Source organism: Trachemys scripta, chromosome 22 (genome assembly GCF_013100865.1).
Source record: "Trachemys scripta elegans isolate TJP31775 chromosome 22, CAS_Tse_1.0, whole genome shotgun sequence".
NCBI lineage: Eukaryota > Metazoa > Chordata > Testudines > Emydidae > Trachemys > Trachemys scripta.
The window spans coordinates 11135098-11155912 of record NC_048319.1 but is presented as its reverse complement, the minus strand read 5'-3'; the positions used below and the strand labels follow the sequence as shown (position 1 = coordinate 11155912).

The window sequence follows — 20815 nt, the reverse complement described above, 5'->3', positions numbered from 1 at the left end:
GCACGGCTGCAGCGCTGTTGTGTAGCCGCTCACTGCGGCGCCGGGAGGGGAACATCCGTCGCTGTAGTAAATCCGCCTCCCTGAGACGGGGCAGCCGGAAGAATTCTCCCCTCGAGCGGGTGCTGTCTAGGGGGGGTTAGGCCGGCTCGGCGACGCCTCTCAGGGGCTGGACTGTTCACACCCCTGCGCGCCGTGGCGGGGTCCGACCGAACCGGCGTTAATCAGCCCCCTGGGCACAAAACCGAGGGGCAGGGATGTGCCTTGCGGCGAAGGGCGTCTGGCGGCCCCGGAGCTGCAGGCTGCAAAGGCCAGGTGGGGGTGCTAAGGGGCAGAGACCTAAGGTGTGTGGGGGGTGCAGATGCCAGCCCCATCAGTGACCTCTGGCTGTGGCCAGCAGCCTCCACACTCCCCTGGTGGGCTCAGGCAAGCCCTGGCTTCGCCTTCCCGCCCTTATAAAATTGTCCCCCGCAGGCCGCCGTAGGCCAAGATCCGCCTGCCCCCTCCCGCCCGGCTTCAGACAACCCCCCTTGGCCCGCTCCTTAGTCACATGATGGAGGGACGGCCCCGTTGCCGCCGAGGGGCATGTTGGGAGAGGTAGTCATCGTCCCGGCTCGCGGCGGTGGCGATCAGCCGTCCTGGAACTACAACTCCCGGTGTGCCCCGCGGCTGTTGCTAAGGGCTGGAGGGAGCGGCGGGCTTCGGCGCCTGATACTGGTAAGGGCGATAAACAGCCGAGTCGGTAGCTGCCCCCGGCGGGGAATGGCTTGGCGGCCCGGGAGCGGCCCCTCGCCCCGGTTAGTAATGGGGGGTAACCGGGCCCCTAGCGCTGGCGAGCAATTAATGGGGGTGGGGGTGTAACCAGGCCCCCCACACCCCGAGCCCAAGCGAGCAATTAATGGGGGTGGGGGTGTAACCAGGCCCCCCACACCCCGAGCCCAAGCGAGCAATTAATGGGGGTGGGGGTGTAACCAGGCCCCCCACACCCCGAGCCCAAGCGAGCAATTAATGGGGGTGGGGGTGTAACCAGGCAGACCTCTCTCCCCTAGCGCCCCCCCCCCCCCCCCCGGCACTGGGGACTGATTGGATTGGAAACACTTCTCCCTCCAACCCTTCTGCCCTAAACAATGCTCTGTCCCCCAAGTGTGACTATTCGGCAACAAGCTGTCAGTGGCTGGTTCCCGCCCATATTTCCTCTACCAAGTTTTGCACCTTGTTGCCTTGTGATTTGTGGCGAGTTGGATGTGTAACTGCCTGGTTTGTGGATGCAAATGACCATTTTGTATGTGTGGCAATTGAGGTAATTCTGTATTATGAGTATTTGATATGCAAACTAGACACAATCAACTCCGGTTTGAATAAGGACTGGGAATGGCTGAGCCATTACAAACATTGAATCTATCTCCCCTTGTAAGTATTCTCACACTTCTTATCAAACTGTCTGTACTCGGCTAGCTTGATTATCACTTCAAAAGTTTTTTTTCTCTTAATTAATTGGCCTCTCAGAGTTGGGAAGACAACTCCCACCTGTTTATGCTCTCTCTATGTGTGTGTATATATATCTCCTCAATATATGTTCCATTCTATATGCATCCGAAGAAGTGGGCTGTAGTCCACGAAAGCTTATGCTCTAATAAATTTGTTAGTCTCTAAGGTGCCACAAGTACTCCTGTTCTTCTTTTTGTATTATGAGTGTACAGCAAGTAAGAAGGGTGGGGTGCTGTCTTGTATGCTGTGCAGGTGGAAGGAGAGGCTGCTTGTACAGTGAATGCGAGGGCAAGTTACATCTGTAATACATGGAGGTTTTGCACATGTGGTGATTGCAAGAAGGGTGAAAGTTTTTTCAAAGTGTGTCTTGGGCACTAGTAGTTCCAAGAGGGATGGTTTTCCTTCTCCCCCCCCCCCTCTTTTTGCTTTTTACTGCGATACCTTTTGCTAAATATATTCTGAAACTGTATTTCTCTTACACTGTAGTAATGAGACCTTTGTGGTATTTATCTCTGTTGTAGACATTTGACATGTAAATAATTGATTATTTGTGTGTGTGTTTTTAATTTTACTTTGTGTGTTACTGCTGTCTGCTGCAGAGGTCCCATTTGCTAGGCCAATCTGAGTAGTTTACTCCTGGGGGAATTCTGCATCACTGCGTGTGCGCAGAATTCATGTCCCCCCACAGATTTCTTTTCTTCCCTGCAGAAAAATGACTTCTGACAGGGGAGCAAAGGGAAGCCACAAGAGCAGTCATGCATCCCTCCCCAGCAGCACAGGCAAGTCAGTTCAGGCACCTGGAGCAGCCAATAGAGACATAAATCACCACCAGGTGTGTGTGAAGGGGTGGGCAGTTGTGAGAGAGAGACACTGTCCTTGCTCACTATTGCGGCATGCTTGGCATGGAGGGGCAGTGCTTCAGAGTGTGTCTGTGGAGGTAGGTGTGGTGCAGGCTGTCCCCTCAGAAAGAGCAGAACATAGCAGCCTGCCCGCTTAGTGAATTGTTCCTATTGTCTTTGTGAATTCCCCCAGGAGTATAAAACCGGTGTGTAAGTTTTAAGGCTCCTTTAGGTGGTCAGAGTGGTGTAAAGGACAGTATGGCCTTATAAATGCGCATGGTGCTTTACTGATTACAACTGGTCTAAATTTTTGGACTGAAAAAAATTCTTATCAAAATGTGCTCTATGAACTGTTTGCTACTGACTTTTCTGGAGATGGTCAGTAGCCAATACAAATTGTGAGTTTGATTCCCCCACCCTCACTTGCTCTTCATGTGCCTATGATGTAACACTGAGCATATGGCTGCATATATTTGTTGACTAATAACTAGAAATAAAGGGTCAAACCTTGCTACATTACTATTAGGCAAGGGAGTTTGGGGATTTCCTCCAATGCTCCCCACTCCAATTCTCCATCCCATTGTATTGTACTTTAAATAAATTACCTAAATAATTGAAACCAACATGATTATATTGTTGTTTTAACAAATAAAATATGCAGAATTTTAAAATGCTGTGCGCAGAATTTTTAATTTTGGTGCAGAATTTTTAATATTTTTAGTGCAGAAGTCCCCCAGGAGTAGTAGTTGTAATGCAATGCGAAAGCACAGAGAAACACATGTTGGAAAAGCAAGTCTTTCTTTCCTCCTCTGAGGCCCACTCCTGCAATCTTTTACTCATGTGAGTAAGGCTTAGTCACAGGAGTAATCCCATCGAAGCCAATATTTGTCTATCATGTTTTTGTCGTGTGGGATCTTACATAAGGTAGGTAGGATATGGGGCTGTAAATAGTCCACCAGAGGTATGGGGGAAATTCCTCCAGAACAAGCATTGTGTTGGGCTTCCATAAACTGGCTTCTGCAAGTACCAGTATAGGTGTTGAGAGGGAGGATGGCAGTAGCATATATTGTTAGTAGGCTTGGCAAAACTTGGCTTTTATTTTTTTTTATAATTTTGACAGATCATATTAATGTCTATTTCAAATGTTTGTATCAATTTAAATTTTTACAGTTGCAGGAAACTATGCGGGGCAGGCAATAATTAATGACTGTAAACATCAAGCTTCAAAAAGTTGAAGTTTTATGATTGTTAAAACACAAATTGCCAACATCACATCAAAATATACAAAATAAATATCCTTCAATCAAACTCTAATAAGATCTCAAGCACCATTTTTCTTTTTTTGCCCATCTGTAAATTTTGCTTTATTCTTGATGGAAATATTTCTTTGTCAGTTTGGCTGTGTCTGGTGAATTGACGTTTATCAGTAAAAATTGCATCCTTCTGAGCCTGATTGTAAGCTATAGACATCCTTGGAAATCTAATTAACATAGAGCAGCCCCTAGGCTGTCTAATTGACAGAAGAGAGAGGTTGTTTTTGTCCCATCTTCCCAGCAACTCAGGATTAGGAGGGTGCAAAGGTAAAAGCCTGTCAGTTACGACTATGCTCCCTCTCTAGCCTGACAGTGAAACTGGCTATAAACAAAAGTGAAATTAAATTCACTTATTTTGATCATCCATTTTCCTATTTCTCTTTTAGGTACTCATATGGCCCCCATTATCTGAGTGCCTCACAATCTTTAATGTATTTATCCACACAACACCCTTGTGAAGTAGGGGAGTGCTTTTATCTCCATTGTACAGATGGGGAGCTGAGGCATAAGGAGACTAAGGGACAGATATCTAGAAGTAGTTAGGTGCCTAACTCCCATTGACTTCAATGTGATTTAGGTGGTGCCTAGATACTTTTTAAAAATCTGGCCCTAAGTGGCTTGCTGAAGGTCACACAGGCAGTTTCTGACAGAGCAAGGAATTGAACCTGGCTCTCCCAAGTAACTCTCTAATCTAGGAACAAAGTGTAGGCCATACTTGCAGGTTGTCAGGGGAGTCTATCTTGGGGCAAGCAATAGCTCCATGGGGAACAAAACATTGAAAACTGGTTCCTCAATCTAGCAGACAAAGTTAGAACAAGAACCAGTGGCTGGAAGTTGAAGCTAGAAAAATTCAGACTGGAAATAAGGCACACATTTTTAACGGTGAGGGTAATTAGCCATGGAACAATTTACCAAGGATTGTGGTAGATTCTACATCACAGACAATTTTTAAAGTAAGATTAACTATTTTTTCTAAAAGATCTGCTCTAGTTCAAACAGGAATTAATGGATGGAAGTGCTATGTCATGTTATCCAGGAGGTCAGACTAGATGATCGCAATGGTCCCTTCTGGCCTTATTATCTATGATTATCGATAATATAATCATGCATCTGACGAAGTGGGTATTCACCCGCGAAAGCTTATGCTCCAATACGTCTGTTAGTCTTGTGGAGGAAAAATGGTCTAAGGCCTAAACTTTAGTCAGGTGAACTGTATGTGTGGCCTGGAGGAGGGGGTAAAAGGAGGAGGGGGTAAAAGGAGAAGGGCAGACAGAAATCATAAAAGCAGAACTAACTGTAGAAATTATAAAAGTAGAATTAACCTTTGTAACAGACCATGATTAATAGATGTCAGGTGGCAGAGCAAGAAACCGCGAAAGACAAAACTAAGAAAAAACAGGAAAACTTGTTTTGCTTCATCCCTTATATGGATGTAAAACTTTAATGAAGTAGATGTAATTTTTGTGGTTTTATCCTATATAGTCTCTCTCATTTTATCTGGCGGTGGGGGGGGAGGTTCGGCTGCCTTAGCTGACTTCCCCCGTGCGTGCATGTTTGATCAATAAAGGAGCCTCAGGCTGTCTGATCCAAAATCAACCATGTGGTCAATTTTCCACAACAATTTGGGGGCTCGTCCGGGATCCACAGAAGACTCCCCCAGACCGGAGGACTGCGGGTAATCTCCCACCAAACCCAGGGCTCATCTGAAAGGTAAGAGACCTTTTGAAATCTCTATCGTGGGTTTCTGGTGGAGGATTTGCCCGTAGGCTCAGGACTGGGTGAATTGCATGCTGGATCTGAACCTTTTGCTGGCAGACACGCCTGACGCCCTTTTGTTTTGTTTTGTTCTGGTTGTTTTGTGTCTGTCATAGGTTTGGGGCTGGAACCCCCCAAGGTAGGGTTCACTATGGACCCCGGGGAAGTGAGTAAGGTCAATTACTCTGGTGCCCTCGGAGTGGCCCTAAGGTTGGCCAGCGAAAGTTCACGCCAGCAGTATGTTGGTGGTAAATGCTGTAAAACTAGCCGCCAGTAATTGGGGCTAAAAGCCAGTTTAGAGGGTGTGCCGTATGTTTGTGAATGAGTGAGGGTCACAGGGTCCCCTACCCTTGTTTCCCTCCTGGAGCATTAGGCTCCCTTCCCTGCTCGGAGAGCGAGGAAGCCCTGGGAAACCATCCACAAACTCCTAGTCAGTAAGGTGACTGTCTCCGCTCTCTCGAAGACGGAACGATGCCCTTTGCTGGGGGAGGTGTGTGCAGGGACCACGCCTTTCCAGACCCTTTCTGGTATGGATGTCTGAAGGTTGGGGTTTGGGTCACGCCTCACCGGTATAAAGAGGGGGCACACAGTGAATGGTAAATGTTATATGTTTTGGTGTTGTATGTTTTGTCCACTGTGCTAGCCTACCTGTTAAATTAGCCCTTTGTGGGTGCCTGTCCACTTGGTTGTGGTTGTCTGTCAGGTATCCATAATGGGGGCGGGGGAATCTGAGCGGATTCCCATGCCAGAAAAGGGCACTCTTGCTGCGTGTATATATACTCCAATTATGGTCCCTCAACCTGTAAATTTTTAAACAAGTGGAACTGGTACACTAGGAATAACCCTAGCCTGCAATTCCCCCCAGATGAAACTGGGCAGGGAGCTGCTGTTCAGCCCCCACAGACCCCAAGGGCAAGAAATATCAAGCGCCTTAAGTATCAAAAGGCCTTACAGGTACCCCTCAGACAGTGTCTCCCCGTACTGAAGAAATGTTCCCCTTCTGCCAATTCCCGGGCATTGGCGCTTCAGGTCAGGAGACCTTGGTGTCTGTGCATGCACCTTGGTCTCCCCCGGAATTGTATAATCTGTTGTACCCCAAATGGTGTGTATCTGGATGTGCCTGATCCCGCTCACAATGAGGTCCTGGCAGTTTTGCAGAAGGACACTCTGAAAGAGGAGACCGACCCCAGCCCTTCCTCGTTGCAACAGGAACTGCTGGCTAAGGTCTCTTTCCCCCCCCTCCCCCCCTTATTGTGGGCTGATCATGCCAACCTAGTTGGGCACATTGGGTCTGCCCAACCAGCTGAAATTCACCTAAACCCAGCAAAACCCCTTCCCAAAGTGCAATAGAACCCTCTCTCAAACTAGACCGAGAAAGGGATTTAACCTGCAATTACCTCCTGCATTCAGCAAGGAGTCATTATTCCTATGGTCAGGGAGTGTAACTCCCCCATTTTATAGTTCTGTTAATGCGGCTGTTCCCCCTATTTTTCCTGTTGTCCCTAACCCTGCTATTTTCCTTTCCTATAATGTACTGATGCTGAGGGGTTGTTACCGCCTCAAGAAAAGATTGTATTAAGTTTGGACATAGAGAAAAGGTTATTAACTAAGATGCATCTAGAGGTAATGTGTGTATGTAAATAGATAAAAGGGGAGCTAGTCAAAAGGCCCACCCTCCTTGCTAAATGGGTAGTGAAACAATGCCTGTGCCCATGGAAAGAAATAATGCAGCAAAGAAAAAAGAGTCGGGCCCAAACAATCAGGCAACTGCAGTTCGAGGAAGTTGAAAGAAAGTCAGAAGTTAACTCTGTAGTTATTAGAGGGAATTAAGCAGTGAAACTATGTACAAATGTTAAAAGAAAAATTCTTGGTTTCTTTGCAGCCATTCCTTTGGGAATGTCTGTAAATAATCCAGGCAAGAGATTATATAAGTGAAATCATTTGACTATGAAAAAGTTAGTTGAATTTGCTAAAGAACACTCCTGGTGTGTACAATCTTTGTTTTATAAGTTTAAAATAAATTGATGTTTTTTTGGGGTGTTAAAACCAAAAAATACTTTTGCCAGACAAAAGAAATTAGTATTGTTTAATTTTGGTATTTAGCATGTAAGCCTTAAGGTGACTTAATGCTTTATAAGATTTAAATTGTTTTAAATAAAGACCAAAGTTGTGGCTGCAGCAGGGTAGTCAAAGCCAGGAGAATGGAAGATTTTAAATCTGTTTTGGTAACAAATAGCAAATAAAAGTGGATATCAACTAAAAAGCCACAAAATTGTTCTTGAAGTGTTGCTGGGTACACCTTACACCCTGGTCACCTTTGGCGCTCCCCGGACGGTTATGCCTCAGGTGCTCTGGCCCGATTTGCTCGCGTGCATCACTGCGTGAGCAAAGGGTGGGTTGATTGCTGCAGTTGAATAAGACTTTTTTCCTCTGTGGGCCAGCACTACTGCCAGCAACATAATGTTAGGCAGGCAGCACTTTCCCCTCTCTGGGGATCTTTTATAAATACTCAAATTGATTTAATTCAAATGTTTAAATGTTCTAATTGTAAATAGGTGTTAGTTTTAGTAATGTATTTTCTTGTAAAAAGGCAGATGCCAAAACTGTTAAACTTTTGCTTAAGAATTCTTTATCATAATTTGGCAGACCTGGACAGATTATAAAAGAGTTATGTGTAGCTTCACAGATCCAGGATGGCCAAATGCCCTTTGAAGGCCACTCCGAATCGAAAGACCGGACTCAGCCCTCATAAAATTTCTATCAGGGCTCCCGATGCGACTACCGGCAGTGCCCTACTGGCCCTGGCTCAGATGAACATTCATTTAATGGATGACACAATGCTTGATTATCGCCAGGCCCTAATGAAATGTTATATAGCAGCCCTGCCACTAGCTAAAACCAGGAGACTTGATCTACATAGAGATCCATCAGTGAGGAACCACCCTGGCCCCACGCCGGAAAGGCCCATACCAAGTCCTGTCAACTATCAACGCTGTGAAGTGCCAAGAACTGACTGGACCCTCGCTTCACACTTAAAAAGGCCCCTCCACCATGAGAAGATTCTCCGACTGATTATCGGCTGTTTCTCCTTCTGGTGCTGCTGTTTCTTCTGGACAGCAGGAGAAAAGCACAAGATAAAAAGCTGGTAACCTCTCCTTTGTCTGCTGACAGACCCACTGTGCCTTTGGATCTTGCTAAGAAAACAACCTCTCCACCTCAGGACATAATAAAGCCTCCAACCAAGCCAGGTGATTGTGTTAGTAACCTCTCCCTTGCTGCCTCACTGCCGGACAGCTAAGTAAACTAAGACTACGAAATCTCGAAGAATAGCTTGCAAAAGCTAGCCAAAACTACCTGAAAATGAAACTTTTAATATTCCGTAGCCTCTCCTTCTTAACGAACGTAGGATGGGGATGGGGAAATATTTTTTTAAATCTTAGCCAATCAGTAGCCTCTGATTTAGCCTGTACCATATTGTAATATACCCCTATTTATATTATTGATATTAATGCCTTTCTGCCCTTTATAAAGGTGTTTAACCAACAGATGTGGTATAATACTTCACAAAGAAGAGATCTATTAGGACATCGGTGGACTGTAATTAATGCCACATTAGGGACCATTAAGTTCACGCTGTTCTTATTCAGTTTTCAAATTATCTTTATCTATCCAAACTGCTCTAAAGGAGCTGCCATTTGGCTAGCACAGCAAAAGACCTGGGCTTCTCCCAGAAAGAAAAGAGATTTGACTGGATACTTGTGGGATGGGGCTAATGGCGCAGCTGCAATTTGGAATATTTGCAAAAGCCAACACCATAAGGAAAAATTAGGTCAATTAGAAAAAAGCCACTGGTCTTATTATTGAAACACAGCTAACGCAGGTGCAGGCCGGGGTGGGCGAATTGTATGTTCTTTCCGCCCTTAGTTCTATAACCCAGGAGTTGCTGACGAAGATGGTCTTAAATATCACTGGTGCTGGGAAGGCATCGCAGTGGGACTTGGCATGTTCAGAAGTTCAGGATTTCCTGAATGACCAGCTATGGCCATTCGGAGTGACCTTGAGCACCAGGCCTGGCCCACTGTCCTTACAGACACTTCAGGAGTACCATCTGATCTATGGTCATGAAGGCGTACTTGGAGGTTCTCCGGATGGAGATGGGGGTATTCACAGTGCTCCTTCCAAACATACGGACCGGTTGGAGGGATGTGGGCTCCCACGTACCGAATCCTGCCGGGTCCATGGGGAGGATGCATGTGGGATTGGGTGATTCACAGACACATTTGGGAAATCAAGCCACCAGTCATAACCTTATTATGACCGCGGGCAGCCATATTGTCTACTGGCCTGTGGATAAAAATTTGTAATCCACTCTCCGGTATCAAATGCCCTTTAGCTGGACGACCCTGGTGCCTGACTGTTTCCAAAATCTGCTTTCATTATTACCAGAGGTCCAAAGGATTTCTGACTTATGAGGGCAAATTCATGTACTTGAAAATGTATAGCAGGTAGAAAAAGGTACCTTTCAGACCGCCTATAGACTGTCTTCTTTGTGCATTAGTTGGGATTTGCTGTGTGTGATAACCAAAATTATACACAAACCCCATCATATTGTTACATTGAGTGGGCTAACAGTTGTGGTGATGTTGCTTGGTTTGGGATTGTGCCTTTGTTATTGCCGTTGCAAAAAACATTGCTGTGCATATAATTTTTCTGCTAGGCAAGGGAACGAGTGGCATTAATGATTGTTAATAAAATTTTTGATAAAAGTTGGGATGAGAAAAGGGAAAGGAAAAGGAAGGAAACCAATGGGCTCATGAATGTGGAAGTTTAGGCCAAAGGTGGCGCCAGAGAAGCACCAATTTTCCACAACAGTCTATAAGGTGCCACAGGATTCTTTGTCGCTAAGTCTCAGGTTAGCATCCTAACAGCTGGACTGTCCTTTCGCCAAGCTGAGAGAAATTCAAAAAATCAACGAAAGGCGCAAACAGCGAGAAATAAATCTGATTTAAAATTTTCCCTTCTGACAACCTAAGATATTAGTAAAATAGGTAAAGAAATACATTTATTTATGACCTACGACTTTAAACATGATGTATCGCTTTAATGTAGTTTTTTGCCTGCTTCCTGTGCAGACAAGTGTCCTGTTTCTTACATTTTTAAAACAGAAAATGTTACCCTCAACAGGATACAAGGGCATTTTGTATTTTTGAGATGGAGACAGTAGCAGCTTTCATTGAACCCCCCATCTTGGTTTTGTGAGTCATGTGAATTGGACTGTAAACTTCGAGTTATTCATGTTTGCTTAGGAGCATAGTGGAAAAGGGAAGTGCATTTTACATCCAGGTTTCCTTTAGTTCCCCTCCCTCTCCCCCAGCAAGATGGATTTTAATTGAAAAGTCTTGGCTGCAGAGATTGGTGGGGTGATGCATTTTTAATCTGTTCTTTTCAGTTAACTTAAAAAAGCTTCTACATGAATGTACAATAGAACTTATGTTTCTGTTAATATCTTTCGTACGACTGCATCACAAGACATAAGTCCGTTACGGTCTCTATGTGCAGATGTAACTGCTCATCCGTATCTCTTCTTGCTTAACTGATCAATATTTGCAGTGCAGCTGTTTCACAACACTTGTATCTTGCAGCTGGAGTTGAGCCATTACAAACGTTGAATCTATCTCCCCTTGTAAGTATTCTCACACTTCTTATCAAACTGTCTGTACTGGCCTAGCTTGATTATCACTTCAAAAGTTTTTTTCTCTTACTTAATTGGCCTCTCAGAGTTGGTAAGAGAACTCCCACCTGTTCATGCTCTCTGTATGTGTGTATATATATCTCCTCAATATATGTTTCACTCTATATGCATCTGAAGAAGTGGACTGTAGTCCACAAAAGTTTATGCTCTAATAAATTTGTTAGTCTCTAAGGTGCCACAAGTACTCCTGTTCTTTTTACTGATGGCTAAGACTTCTTCAAAAAGAAATATAGCATTGTACGGGCTATATATGCTCAAGTCAATGGGAACTGAGCAACGTTGTCACCTTGCAGGAGCAGGATCTTTCTTCTGTTTTATCATAAATCTAAGGTGTCTTCTCCTCTAACATACAATCAAGTATTTGCAGGAGTCCCTGCCAAAATAAATGACAAGTTGGCAATGTGTAATAACGACTCAATTACCAAGCCATTTCCGAGCACTAAAGAAAAGTACTTCAAAGTCCAAGCCAACAATGTAAGTGCATATCCTCATACAACGAGTTTGAGCTTGCTTCTACTGAAGTCCGTGGCAAAATTTCCATGGACTTCAGTGGGAGCAGGATTGGGGCCCAAAGCCAACCAAACTAGAGGAATCTAAATAAATCGTGGAACCTGATCCTGCAACACTTAACTTGCTCATTGGCTTTGTCTTCGTTGCAAAAAGGTGGGGGGGGGAGGGGTTGGTTTTGTTTTTTTACATTGAAATTGCTGTTTCAAAAAACCAAACCACCCTCTTTGGAGTGAAAACATGGACTTCAGTGAGATTACTCATGTAAGTAAGGGTTGTAGAACAGGGCAGGCTACTGTATTCATTCATGTGCTGTAGTATAAAATCATGTGAGATTTAGTAAGAGTTTGAGCGCGGTCTCCGCTTAAAATATTTGGTTGACCTAGCTACCTCAATCAGGGGTATGAAAAATCCTCATCCCTTGAGCGCCATAACCATGCCAACTCAACGCCTAGTGTAGATGCTGCTGTGTTGACAGAAGAATGCTTCTGTTGACCTTGCTACTGTTACTCAGGGAGGTGGTGGTCTGTACTAATGGTAAAATCCCATCCATCAGTGTACAGTGTATGTACACTAGGGGGTTATGCTGGCATAGCTATGCTGGTATAGTCCCCATAGTGCAGATATACCCTAGGAAGGTTTAATGAGGATAAAGAGTTAAAGTGGGCAGTAGCCCATGAAAGCTTATGCTCTAATAAATGAGTTAAGAAAAGTTATCTTCTCTTAGATGCTTTTTAATTATAACACTTTTTAGTGAAAACAATATATGGGGAAACTAAAACTCTGGGATGTTGTGACGTGGCTCTCTGCAATGCCAGAGATATAATCCAGGAATTCTCCTCGGTTGCATGCTCTAAGCATTATACTGTTCCCCTCCCGTTCGGACTTTAAGGACTGATTAGTGTGCTCCCACACTATCTGCATTCCTCTGGCCTGAAAAAAATAACTCCATTTGTTTACTGATCTTTCTTTCAATAATAGATTTTTCTTTCTATTGACATTTTAATGTAATTGGTTGAATTGTGTGACTTGTTCTTTCCAAAAAATTTTGTTCTTTGTTAAAAGCAGCTGCATGTGGTAGGGCCAAATTTAATTTGAACTTCTGTCTTCATGCTTTATTTCCTGTTTACACAATACAAAAGGAACAAGGCAAAGCAAAAAAATAAGCCTCAATTTATGAATCATGTTTTAAGTTTAAAATGCCTGTCAGACAGAGTGTGAAGAGGTGGTGGTGGCTGGTTGTTTGTATTGTGATAGTCCTTAGGGCACCAACTCAGATTGGGGTCCCATTCTGCCAGGCACTGTGTGCAAACATGTAGTAAGGGACAGGTCTGGCTCCGAAAAACTTACAATTTACATAGGTCTCGTCTACGCTAAACTGTACCAGTAGAGTTAAAGTGATGCAACCTCCCTAGTGAGGATGCAGTTACACCACTGTAAAGGTGCCTTATACCCCGTATCTCTCTTCCTGGATGGGAAGGGGAATAAGCTATACCGGTATGAGTCATCTTTGTACCAGTATAACTGTCCACATTAAAGCTATGTCAGCACTAGCACTTTTGTCGTTAAAACTTACGTCACTCAGGGGTGTGACCCCGACTGACCTAAATTACACTGACAGAAGCGCTGGTGTGGACAGCGCTCTGTTGGCAGGAGATGGGGGTTGGGATGGTTTAATTATGTCGATGGGAGAGCTCTCTCCCGTCCGCACAGAGCAGATACATGGGAGATCTTACTGCAGTGCAGCTGCAAGGTGTCTAGTGTAGACATAGCCTAAAGATTGTACCAGTATAACAGTGTTAAAAAAAAAAAAAAAAAAATCACTAAGCAAAATAGATAAACTGGTGCAAAATGACAAGTTTCAGAGGGGGAGCCGTGTTAGTCTGTATCAGCAAAAACGAGGAGTCCTTGTGGCACCTTAGAGACTAACAAATTTATTTGGGCATAAGCTTCCCTGGGCTAGAACCAGGGCCGGTGCAACCATTTAGGTGACCTAGGCGGTCGCCTAGGGCACTAGGATTTGGGGGGCGCCATTTTCGTCGGCAGCGACCACGGCGGCCGGATCTTCTGGTATTTAGGCGGAGGGAGCTGGGGCAGTGGAGCACGGGGAGGGCCGCCTGCAGCGGGGGCTGGGGAGGGCAGCACACAGGGGAAATCCCTGCCCCGCCTCACCCCTGCCCCAGCTCACCCCTGCCCCGCCTCCTCCCCGAGCACACAGTGGCTGCGTCACTTCTCCCACCTCCCAGGCTCTGGCCCAATCAGTTTAGGCGCCGCAAGCCTGGGAGGCGGGAGAAGTGAAGCAGCGACAGCGTGCTCGGGGAGGACGCGGGGCAGGGGTGAGCTGGGATGGGGGGGTGCTGCGGGGGTGGGGGGAGCTGCTGCAGGGGGGGGTGCCTCAGGGCGGAGGGGGGGAGCTGCCGCGGGGGAGGGGGGGGTGCAAGGTGGAAGGTTCGCCTAGGGTGCGAAACATCCTTCCAGCGGCCCTGGCTAGAACCCACTTCATCAGATGCATGGAGTGGAAAATACAGTAGCAGGTATATATACATAATACATGAAAAGATGGGAGTTGCCTTACCAAGTGGGGGGGTCAATCTAACGAAACAATTCAATTAACAGTACCAAGGGAGGAAATATCCCTTTTGTAGTGGTAATGAGGGTGGCCCATTTCAAATAGTTGACAAGAAGGTGTGAGTAACAGTATGGGGAAATTAGGTTTTGTAATGACTGGGAGTGGATGGGTCATTACAAAACCCAATTTGTCCCTACTGTTACTTGGTGTGCAGACCAAGCGATAGACAAGACTGATAAAGGGTGGGAGAAGAAACTGAGGGTCAGAGATGTAAAGTGAGTTGCCTCAAGTCACAACAATTTAGTGGTGGTTCTGACTCACAAGTTCAGTGCCCTAGTCTGGAGATCACACTGCAGTGTGAGGTGGAACTTTGTACGTGTCTGTCGTATTAAAGTAAGGGCTGACTTTTTTTTTTTCTTTAATTTTACCAGTTATTTTTGTTGGTACTTAAAATTCTGGTTTAGAATTGTGGCCAAAACAAAAGTGTTTTTTATTTTGTTTTTGTTTTTTAAAGTATTCTTTGTTTTCAACTTGGGTTTTACTGAAAGCATTGGCACACATTTTCTGTCTTTAAATATCAAGTAGATAGCTGATTCTATCTGGTGGTTCAGGACCCAAACCTGCAGCTTTTACTCACGTGGTTAATTCCACTGAAGACAGTGAAATTGCTGAGGAGAATAAGGATTGCATGATTGTCTTCCAAGAATTGCAGTAATAAGAATGGTTCTCCACCCCTCATTAAATAATCTTTATTTGTAAAGTCTCTGAATGGTTTTGCATGTTTTTTTTTTTTTTTTAAATGATGGATGTGTGAATTCTGTGGGAGTTCTGTACTGCAGTCTGGTTCCCTGCCAAACTTTTGTGTAAAAGAATTATCTGTGAAGATGAACTATGTTGTCAGTTTCTGTGGTGTGTGTGTGTGTGTGTGTGTGTGTTTCCTAGCAAACAATCGGTTAATAATTAAGGCCTGGTCTACAGTGGGAAATTATATCAGTATAACTACTACCTCTCTCAGCATGTGTCTACACCGGAGCCTTACGGCAGTGAAGCTGCTGCTGTAGCGTTTTAAGTGTACTCACACCCTAACCGTTATGAAAGTGCCATGGTGAGCTGGGGAACAGTCAGATCATTATGTCTCTTTCCCCTCTGACCTGAGTCCAAACCAGGCTCATTTGTCTCAACTTGTTGTCTGCCTTCAGCTGGAATGTGCATCTGTTCTGGCAGCAGTTTCCTGGGCAACCTCGGAATGTGTCAGGTACATTTAGCAGCACGTTTAGCAGCTTTACTGCTCAGCAATGTATAAAGTTGTTGACAATGAGGTTGTAATTAAGCCTTCAAAGGTAGCATCCCATTAATACAAATAGGGGTAATTCATATTTCTCTTAGTGATGCTGTTTGAGGCTGCCTACTTTATAGAGTTAGAAACAAACGCTTTGCACCGGAAAGGCTACGCTGGCAGGCAAGAGCTAGAACAATGAATTTTTGAAAATATGTGGACTTAGTTGGATATTGCAAAAATGCCTTTAAAATTGGGGTTTCTGTGGATATGGGTTACAGTTATACGCTATTAATCTGATTTCTTTCTTTAATAGATCCATTGCTGTCTGATTTCAAATTTCTCCAAGGAACATTTCTAGCAGAAATGGCAGGTAAAGAGCAGTACTAAATACAGAGAAACAAAAACTATGGCAGATAACGTTTCAACAGTGTACAGCGATCAGCATAGTGGATTAGGCATGATAAGCTTTTCTTCTTCTCTCCATGGGCCCTTTGCATCCCTTGTAGAGCCTTCTGGCTGTTCCGCTTTTCCTCCCTTCCACATACTCCTGTTTTACACTGTGTGTGTCCTTAGGATCAGTAACTGAGGTCCCCATCCTGGCCATAGAAGGCTGGGTGTGACTTAAATGCTTGTGTGGAGGAAATTGGGCACTGCAGTCCCTACAGAGATTAAACGTCTGCTTCCACAGCACTCCTAGCTGCATTATGAACTTAAATCAAGGGCTTAATTCTGCTCCCATTGAAAACAATAGCAAAACTCCCATTGACTTCACTGCGAGCTTATACAGGCTCTAAAATTGACAGTGTTTTTTAGCAGACATTGCACTTGCTGTAGTCGAACAATCTTGTCCTAGAGCAAAAGCGAGTATTGTAGAAATCTCGGGGGCATGTGATCAGATCTGAGCGAATATTCTCTTACATTTCTATTGTCTTTCCTCTGAAGAAACCCCAAGCAGTTTAAAATTACATATGCACAGCAACCCTAAAATGCAGCCAACTCTGGGGTCGGCGGGTAGCAGCCAACTGGCACACAGCATGGTACACAACAATAGAGGAGAATAATAGAAGAGGAAATTTTGGCCACTGACAAACACCTTTAGCCAACTACCATGGGGTCATTACTTTCCAGGCAGTGCAAAATGCAAAGTAAACATTATGGTACTAAATGTATCTGCCTGAGAAAGCTGGAGGGCTTATCTGAATCTGCCAGGTTTTGAACCTGTGCTTCAAGAAAATCTATGGGCCAGATGCACTGGTGGCTTGCAGTCACGGGAAATGTTGGTGAGTGAGACCATCTTGCAGGGAGGGAAGGAGAGAGGGATCTGCAGTAACATAAAGTGGCTGCAGCTACATTTTGGGAGGGGGGACAAAGAAGGGGCTAGCAGAACCCTGATAAAGAGGCTCTGGCCAGACTGTTCATTTAGCATCACAGTGAGGCTGTTCCTATTGCTGGTGTTTCTATAGAGAGCACTAATTTTCTATAGAGAGCAGTTAATTTTGCCAGAGCAGCTTTTTATCTTCTCACACAGAGATGATGGCAAGAGAGGGGGAACTCTCTGGGCCTGAAAGGTCATGTTCAGACGCTTGTCTTGTCTTCCGTGCCATTTGGAAGTCTTCCCAGGACATTTTTCTTCTCTTCCTCTGATTGTTTTTAATTCTGTTTACTGAAGCTGAAGACTTGAAACAATTAGTCACAATGCCCTGGAATCAAACTTTAATCAGCACTCAAAGGCAAGAACAAATATTCCCAAACATGTAGAAATGCACACATGGTTATATTAGATATTCACACGTGCATATCTTCCCAGCAGCTAACAGCAGTTTGGATTACACAATTTAAAGAGTCCTTTTACTTATTTAAAAAAAATTTAAAAATCAGAGGCTTAAAAAATAAAATACATATAAGAAGGTATGTATCTCTCTGCTCCTTGTTGTGTGGCTGTCCCTAATATCTGTATAACGGTGTCTGAATTTATGGCTTGGTTTGCTAAGGGCAGGGCTGAATGAGAATAGAAATGTGTTGGATTTGGAAGGCAAGAAGGCCACGACTTATGAAATTCATAACAATGCATCCTTGATATCTGCAGGGCAGATAGTCCATGAAGAGTTAGTGTGACTCATTTTCCCCTTTGACTGGATGGCATCCTTTTTAGAATAACATATTTCTAGAGGATTGTTCTCCTAAAGTCACCCCTTTCATTGTTATCAGACCATATCAGCTGCAGGCCACAAGTCCTGATCGCTGTACCCAGCAAGACCTCCTCTGGGAATGTAGGCTCTTCTGCAAGCAAACCTCCATCCGTCTGTCCTGTGGGAAGGGAGAATCCCTGCTTTTCATCTGATTTGTTTGGTCTGGGAAACCAATATCCATCCCTGCTTGTGTGCCCTAATGCGTTAGATAAAACCCTCCTACAAGGGCTGCCACCACTAGATGCAGCTAGAGACCTGCTTAGCTGGCCTCTCTCACCCTATCTAAGCTGCTACGCTCTTGAGCTGAGTCTGGAGTCTATGTTGCGCTGCACCTTTTGTGGTCGTTTATACCAGTGAAATGCAATTGAATCAGAATGGTGGTGCTTTTCCCCTGGTTTGCACTGATGTAAATGATTACACAGGCTACAAAGCACTAGAGAATGAGCCCTAAATATCCAGGGTGAAGAGAAGTGCTGATGTTGGCCCATTTGAGTAAATAAACTGGATACTGGGAACTAGGGAGCCTCTCCTCTCCTAATGGTGGGCATGTTTTTCAGGATTATTCCAAGCTTCCACACTCTCTTTTCTGTGCTTCCTCTGGGTATTTCCAGGCTGGGAAAGTGCAGCTGAGGGGTCATGTCATGATGATGATTCATTAATTTAAGAGAATATGTCTGAGTTAGCTAAACTGAGTGTGTTTTTTGTTCTGTAGAGAAAGTGAATAACTTCCCTCCGCTCCCCAAGTTTATTCCTCTGAAACCGTGCTTCTACCAGAACTTTGCCGATGAAATTCCCATAGACTATCAGAGTCTGGTGAAGAGAATTTACCATTTATGGATCTGTAAGTGAAATTATGACATTTTTTGAGAAATTGTATATATTGGGCTCAACAGCTATAAAAAAGGTAGATTCCCATGTATTACACGTTTTAGAGTTTCACTTCTGTTCACTTACCAAGAACAAAATCTTCCTTCTATGATGCTGTGGTGTAGATTGTGCCTGAATTTTAACCTGTTGTCCCTTGAAACTTACTTCAAAATTAACTAGGGCTGTCAAGCGATTAATTTTCCTGGGCGGGAGGAGGAACCGGGGTGTGTAGCTGGAGGGGACTGCTGGAGGGGGTTTGTTTGGAGCTGGCTGGGGAAACGGAGGGAGACCCGGGGCTGGGGTCCAAGCTCCCTGCCCCCCAATATGGACCTGACTGAGGGGGTCCTGTTGTCTGTACCTGCAAGACCTGTTTTGGACTGTGTTCCTGTCGTCTAATAAACCTTCTGTTTTACTGGCTGGCTGAGATTCGTGGTGAATCGCAGGAAGTGGGGAGGTGCAGGACCTTGTCTCCCCCACACTTTCTGACAACAGTGTAACCTGAAAATGAGAACAGGCATTCTCATGGCACCATTGTAGCCGACATCGCAAGATATTTATGTGCCAGATGCGCTAAAGATTCATATGTCCCTTCATGCTTCAACCACCATTCCAGGGGACATGCGTCCATGCTGATGATGGGTTCTGCTCGATAATAATCCAAAGCAGTGTGGACCGACGCATGTTCATTTTCATTCTCTGAGTCAGATGCCACCAGCAGAAGGTTGATTTTCTTTTTTTGATGGCTCAGGTTCTGTAGTTTCTGCATTGGAGTGTTGCTCTTTTAAGACTTCTGAAAGCATGCTCCACACCTCATCCCTCTCAGATTTTGGAAGGCATTTCAGATTCTTAAGCCTTGGGTCATGTGCTGTAGCTATCTTTAGCAATCTCACATTGGTACCTTCTTTGCGTTTTGTCAAATCTGCTGTGAAAGTGTTCTTAAAATGAACATGCTGGGTCATCATCTGAGACGTAGCGATTGGCTGAACAAGAAATCAGGAAGGCCAAATAACACTTGGAGTTGCAGCTAGCAAGGGATGTGAAGGGTAACAAGAAGGGTTTCTACAGGTATGTTAGCAACAAGAAGGTTAGGGAAAGTGTGGGCCCCTTGCTGAATGAGGGAGGCAACCTAGTGACAAAGGATGTGGAAAAAACTAATGTACTCAATGCTTTTTTGCCTCTGTCTTCACGAACAAGGTCAGCTTCCAGACTACTGCACTGGGCAGCACAGTATGGGGACAAGGTGACCAGCCCTTTGTGGAGAAAGAAGCGGTTCAGGACTATTTAGAAAAGCTGGACGAGCACAAGTCCATGGGGCCGGATGCGCTGCATCCGAGGGTGCTAAAGGAGTTGGCGGATGTGATTGCAGAGCCATTGGTCATTATCTTTGAAAACTCACGGCGATCGGGGGAGGTCCCCGATGACTGGAAAAAGGCTAATGTAGTGCCCATCTTTAAAAAAGGGAAGGAGGAGGATCTGGGGAACTACAGGCTGGTCAGCCTCACCTCAGTCCCTGGAAAAATCATGGAGCAGGTCCTCAAGGAATCAATTTTGAAGCACTTAAAGGAGAGGAAAGTGATCAGGAACAGTCAGCATGGATTCACCAAGGGCAAGTCATACCTGACTAACCTAATTGCCTTCTATGATGAGATAATTGGCTCTGTGGATGAGGGAAAAGCAGTGGACGTGTTATTTCTTGACTTTAGCAAAGGTTTTGAAGTTGAATATGGTTTCCCACAGTATTCTTTGCCAGCAAGTTAAAGAAGTATGGTTTTATTTTGTTGGCAGGAGAGAGCTCTCCTGCCGATAAAGAGCGGCTACACTGCGAACCTTACAACGCAAAGATGTGCAGTGTAGACATAGCCTAAATGTTGTGATAGGGATCTGGAAAGGTGTGTTGGGGAGGGTATTGATCACTGTGTAAATGTGTGAGAGTTCAGAGGCTTTAGTCAACAAACAGAACTGGAGGTATACAAAGCATCGTGTTGTCAACTTTGTATGCATGCGAAATCTGGATGGTGTACAGATGCCACGTTCTGAAGCTGAATCACTTTCCCATGGGCTGTCTGAGGAAACTGATGAGGCTAAGATGCAAGACAAGGCTCCAGATACTGAGGTTCTCATATGGGCAGGTATTTCGAGCATTCATACTCTGTTGATGAAATCACAGATGAGATGGGCGGGCCATGTCACCAGAATGTCAGATGAGCAACTGCCAAAGAAGATCTTTTATGATGAACTAAAGGAGAGAGCTCTCAGGGAG

The 20815-nt window shown here is 44.8% G+C and overlaps 1 protein-coding gene across 2 annotated transcripts in view; it reads left to right on the top strand.

Annotated features, from left to right (window-relative positions):
- The first annotated feature begins 590 nt into the window (after nucleotides 1–590).
- SCAMP4 (secretory carrier membrane protein 4) overlaps nucleotides 591–20815 on the top strand; it is a 36510-nt gene continuing 16285 nt past the window's right edge. Inside the window, exons 1-3 of one of the 2 annotated variants that reach the window (XM_034755114.1) lie at nucleotides 591–714; nucleotides 15813–15869; nucleotides 18401–18529. In XM_034755114.1, coding sequence (XP_034611005.1) covers nucleotides 15863–15869; nucleotides 18401–18529 — 136 coding nt within the window. In that variant the 5' untranslated portion in view covers nucleotides 591–714; nucleotides 15813–15862. Of the gene's footprint in view, nucleotides 795–15812; nucleotides 15870–18400; nucleotides 18530–20815 lie in introns of both variants that reach the window. The other variant, XM_034755113.1, reaches the window with a different exon arrangement.